We start from the raw sequence: 5,320 nt of genomic DNA, 5'->3' as shown, positions 1-5,320 counted from the left end.
GTACTGGTCACTCCAAAACTCTACTCCGTTTACTGCTCTACAAGATGGCCTGGGGGCCAGCAGCGGGGAGTCCACCCTCTTGCTGAGGTTGACTTCATGTTTTCAAGAATTCCTTGTAGGGGGAAAGGGTGCAAACTGAGTCAGTGAGCACCCGGAGCCTGAGAGGCGGTGTCACGCTAGACCAGAGCCTGGCGAGCAAATCCTGGGAGAGTGAACACTCGGTTTACGCCCCCTTCCCTAGGACCCCAATCACACACTCACGTTAGCTGGGAGGGTCTCAGGCTGCCCATGGACTGAATGGGCGGGGCTGGCGGAGGGTTGCAGGTGAGGTCTCTACCATCACTGTGGGCGGGATTTCCAAGGGATGAGACCGAAGAAACAGCGCAGAACAGAGCTGACACAGAGAGGAGAGGCGGAGACCCACACTCAGTAGGGTTGTCCCCAGTCCCCAATACAGCTTGTCTGGGAGGGTGAGGAGGAGCCATAATGTCTGTGCCGGGGCCCATGGGAGAACTGAGACTGGGTCTCCAGGAAAAAAAAAAGGCACGAGGTAGGGGGTTGCGTGGAAGAGGTGCTGACGGGTAGTGAGCGGAGCTTAAGGGTCAATAGGTCCTGCTTCTCCCCTCCACCCCCGGAGGGATTTGCTGCCCCCGAGGCCCTGCGTTTCGCGGGCGCGATGCTCTGGGAATGCCCGGCTGGAGATGGTTGTCTGGTCCCTGCATGCACATTCTGAGCGAGGTCATTTGCACCCTAAATCACGAACTGCGAGCCTTTTGCAGCTAGACCGAGAGCACTATCCATTCCTAGTGCACCTCCGCCCTCTCAGGGCGCAGCCCGTCCGGGCCTGGAAAAACTAGAGTCCCCTTGCAGGGACGCTCACAGGAGCTCAGTGTCTCGAGTTGTGTGGCAAGGGGACCTACGCCTCAGATCCTTCCCTTATCCGGGGAGAGTGAAGAGAAGGGGAGGGATGCGAGAGCCGGGAGGATCCCTGGAAGCAAGAACGCACCCTGCATCTTTTGCCCCGGTCGTCCCTCGCCATAGCGTTACCAATGCCTAAATCAGCACTGGGGGACTTTAGCTGATCCCCTTTCGCCCCCAGACAGAAAGGCAGCCCCCACGCCTAACGCTCCTCCCTGGAGATCCGGCCTCCGGACCCTCCTCTAGGCTCGTTGCTTTAACCTCAGTACAGCGAGGACAGTCGGTGCGCGGGGTTCCAGGGTGGGGACGGCCACCTGGGGCACCTTTTCCCGCCCTCCCACGACCCAGCACCATCCTCCCCAACACCATCCCTCCCTCAGTCTAGCCCGGCCCGAGCACCTCAGAACTTTCGCCCGCTGGCCTAGCTTCCACTTGTCCCGGCAGCCGCGCGTGGGGTCCGCGTCCGGTGCTGCCTGTTCCACGGCCCTGCTCCCGCGGTGCCCTGTTTCCTGTTCAACAATATAACCGGCGGAGAGCGCTCGGCAGAACTTCCTCCCAGGCTGGGGTTGGGCTGTGCAGCAAGAGACAATCCCCGGTGTCCTGGCTTCCTGTCCCCTCTGGGCCGGGCCAGCGCTCCAGGAGCACAGACACCACCCTTCCCCCTCCTTCCTTGGGATCCTGGGCCACACCTGGCTGTCTCCGGGGAGGAGGCGGCGGCAGGGCCTTGATGGAGATCTGCGGGGGAGGCAGTTTCTCTCAACTTCTGACCAGATTACCCTCCCACTGACCCTCATCGTCGGAAGGGGGAAAGAGTCCTTGTCCAGTACTCTGCGGGCATCTTGGGAGCCACCTGGCTCTTGGGAAAGCCGCCTTCCCACTCCGAGCTGTGCCTGGAAACATTTCTGACAAGGACAGTCTCCAGCACCAGAGTATCCATTCTCTCTGCCTCCAAGAAGTAAGGGTCCAACTAGGTGCTCCACCCAGGAGCTGCTTAAGGCTCCTGAGCAGAGAAGGGAACCCTCACAGCAGGCCTATGTCTCCCCAGGGCTGAGGGTTTGGCTGAACGCACCCACCCCCATATTTTTTGACTCCCCATTCCTTATCTTTGACTGTCAGTCTTGTCCACTAAGGAGCCCACATTGTGCTGGGTAGGCTCCACCAGAGAAGGCACATGGCAGAAGAGGCTGAATGAGCTCTCTCCTTCCACCCTACCTTGTCTTTCCCTAATTGCCCTAGTCCCCGGTCAGCCAGTCAGGTCTCTGGGTGTACAGGGGTCTGATGCCCAACTCTGCCGTAAGCTGGCTCTTAGACACGGGAGTCCAGCTTTTCTGGGTCTCAGTTCCTCCCATTGCCTCACAGTCTTGCGGTGGAAGGATAAACGAGACAGACTAAACAAAATGATGGTGCGTGCACGACCTTTATTATTTGTTGCTACTTTCAGGATAGGAGGCACTTTCTGGGGATGAGAGCTCCAGTCTCCCCGCCCCCTCTAGACAGAGGGGAGGAAAGGGAAACTGTCCCCAGAGGCCTGTGCTGAAGGTGCAAAATTGAGCCAAAGGCCTCCCGGGCAGTGTCAGCTCAAGTGTCAGGCCGCTTTTCTGGGCCTGCCTCCCCCAGCCTCCAAATCCAGTTCCTCTTCTCTTACTCTAGGTCTCTGGAGAATCTGGCTCATAGATGGCCAAGGAGCAGCCCGCTCACTGGCTGAAGGTCCTCGAGGTCAGGAAATGTAGCCCTAGATGTTGTCTTTTTCTGTCCCATCTTCCCGCGACCTGGTTTCCCTAGGAATTAGTCTCTTTCCTTCTTTTCTTCTTACACAGGCAGTGGGGGGCTTCTCCTGGAACCTCCGGGGAAGGCCAGCAGCAGAAAGGTCTCTTGAGCCTTTAATCCAGGAGCCAGGGCTTGCCCTTCTTGCTTACCCTCTCTGAATCCTTCTCCACACCCAGATTCCTGAGCTTCTGAGCTTTTACAGGTCAGTGTGTGTGTGTGTGTGTGTGTGTGTGTGTGAGAGAGAGAGAGAGAGAGAGAGAGAGAGAGAGAGAGAGAGAGAGAGAGAGAGATCTGTGTTCAGGCATTTAAGGTGGAAGAGCAAGCTTCAACATCCCACTTCCACCCAGGGAAACCTAAATTCTGTCACTTACCTCTTGTCCCCTGCTGCTTTGGCTGGCAAGTGTGCTCCACAGACCCTGAAATGCCAGTGCCTAGGACTAAGGGGAGTGGGTCGAATGGCTGGTGTCTGTCCAGCAGCCGCAGAAGTAAGATTCAGAAGCCAGACTTTGATTAGAAAGATGAGCTCTTTACTGCAAAATCAGTCAAATACCACAGAAGCAGCTCCTTCTCTACATTGCCAAGGCCCACTTGTCAGAATATTGCATAAAATAACATCTCTTACACAGTGTGGGCACCGCTGAAGTTCACGTGAGCGAGCTCTTCTGGTGGCAGGGTAAGTGACTCATCTGAGCATATCAGCAGCTCAGGAGAGGTGAGGGCACGCTCTAGCGCTCTAACGTGTACAGTCCAGGCAGGGGAGGGGCTCCGGCTGCCCAGGGTCGGTTCTGGAATACTCTCATTTAACAAGCCCACAGGGGACAGACTCCTGCCCATTCAGGTCCACAGTAAGGAGGCTCTGATCAGGCTGTGGTTTGGGGGAAGTGTTAATGCTGGCTGTGGGGTGCAGCTATGGATACACTGCATGGTTCTGGAAGCTTTGGTTTCTCAACCACTGGAGAGCGCGGTCTTCCATGATGGGGACAGATTAACTGTGGCAACCTCTACCTGGAACCAATGCCTCCTCTGGTCTATTGCACAATTCTTCAAGCTTTAGGAGGTGACTCAGCTCATTCACCCCCGGGAGGGTGGGGAAACCTCTTCTCTAGAAATGACAGACACATTTCCAGGGAGGCTCACCATTTCACCTGAGGCCTCTGGCTCTGACTTGAGTACTCTGGGATTGCCAGAAGGTCTACGGGGTCCAGGAGAGGTGAAGACAGCTCCCCTAAATGCCTCAAGGCTATGAACATCACCCTGAGAACAATTCTGGAATGCTACACCAGCCCCAAGAGCCTCTTCAGGGCAAGCCTGCTCCTGAGAAGTTCATTGGGCGCTGTAGTGTCCTGCTGAGCAGGCGAATCTGGAGACAAGGGTTGAGGAAGCTTCTACAGTGCAGCTTCTGGACACATCTTCTCTGTTCCACAGGTGGAGCACGGAGCCTCTCCGGTGTCTAGCCTACTCTACCCTGGCAGGGGTTAGCCCTACCATCTACCAGGACTAAGGAGGGTATAGGGATGAGGTGGGCAAGATCACGGTCTTCCTGAACAAGGAAGGCTCAAAGTGCTGACAGTGCTGGTGCTGGTCATTCCCCTTCTCCTGCTGCGTTCTCAAGCCAGCAAGGAGGCAGGGGCTGTGACGGAGGAAGGGGACACTTTCCAGGTGAGGGCACGAAGACGGAGGGCAGGGTAGTCTCTGAAACTGACCAGCCTTGCAGTGATGGGTTGTTTGGCACGTAACACTTGCACTTCTGGCAGTATGTGCCAGAACGGGCAAAGGAAAGGCGCCCAGTCCACAGAGGCCTGTCCGCCCAGTCCCATGCCTGCCTCTGGGCTGGGACCGCTCTCACCCATCTGCTTGGGCGAATGGTTGCATTTCTTAGGTGGTTTAGGTAGGGTCAAGAATAAAAAAAATATTTTCTGTTTAAATATGAAGGGGGGGGGGAAATCAACCTTAAAAAACTAGACCTTTTAATAAGGAATGTGAGTTGAAAGCGCTCACCAGGCCTCATTTCCACAGTGTATGAACAGCCCAATGGAGGTGCCATGAAAGCTAAGTACACTAGGTCGGATGAGAGGCCTTTGCAGAGGCACCGGGTGGGTCCCCACCTCCTGGAGTCGAAGGCTAATGAGGGGCCAGGAGTGTCACTGGGGCTTTCTGGGCCTTCTCAGGAGGCTAGAGCTCTGGGCACACCTGAGAGTGTCCCTTACAGGGAGACAGAGAAGTCTAGGCTACCAAGAAATCCAGTCGGATGGCCTTGGAAGATCAGGACAGCAGGCTTAGCCGACAATTTTCTGTTCCTGGTACTTGCGCCGGCGGGCACAGCGGGGACAGCCCTTTCGCACCACAGCCTGGCAGCTCTGATGGAAGACAGTTCTGCATTCCTCACACCTGAGAAGAGAGCATCCGGGCCTTTGAGTGACAATCCTCTAGACGTGCCAGGCCCAGGCTGGCCAGGGCCTAGACAGAACCCACAGAGAGGCTGTGTTCTGTCTGTGGCCCACACTCACACATACTGCCCTCCAACTCTCTTGGAGAGCACTTCAGACACTGGGCCCATAAGTGATGCACGCCTCTGATACTGCGTATCTTACTTCATTCTTTGTAATGCTGGAGTGTTTATGTGACTTCTTGCCTA

At 56.1% G+C, this 5,320-nt stretch overlaps 1 protein-coding gene across 5 annotated transcripts in view; it reads right to left on the bottom strand.

Annotated features, from left to right (window-relative positions):
- Positions 1-3,190: 3,190 nt before the first annotated feature.
- The window catches only part of Plekhm1 (pleckstrin homology and RUN domain containing M1), a 51,683-nt gene continuing 49,553 nt past the window's right edge, over positions 3,191-5,320 (bottom strand). For all 5 annotated transcript variants that reach the window (XM_087909896.1, XM_087909900.1, XM_087909897.1 and 2 more), the window contains one exon: positions 3,191-5,073. In XM_087909896.1, the coding sequence (XP_087766022.1) occupies positions 4,962-5,073 (112 nt within the window). In that variant the 3' untranslated portion in view covers positions 3,191-4,961. The remainder of the gene's footprint in view (positions 5,074-5,320) is intronic.

This window comes from Myodes glareolus, chromosome 9, assembly GCF_982192425.1.
Source record: "Myodes glareolus chromosome 9, mMyoGla1.1, whole genome shotgun sequence".
In the NCBI taxonomy this organism is placed as follows: domain Eukaryota; kingdom Metazoa; phylum Chordata; class Mammalia; order Rodentia; family Cricetidae; genus Myodes; species Myodes glareolus.
Note: the sequence above shows the minus strand (reverse complement) of the source record. Positions and strands in the feature narration are given on the sequence as shown.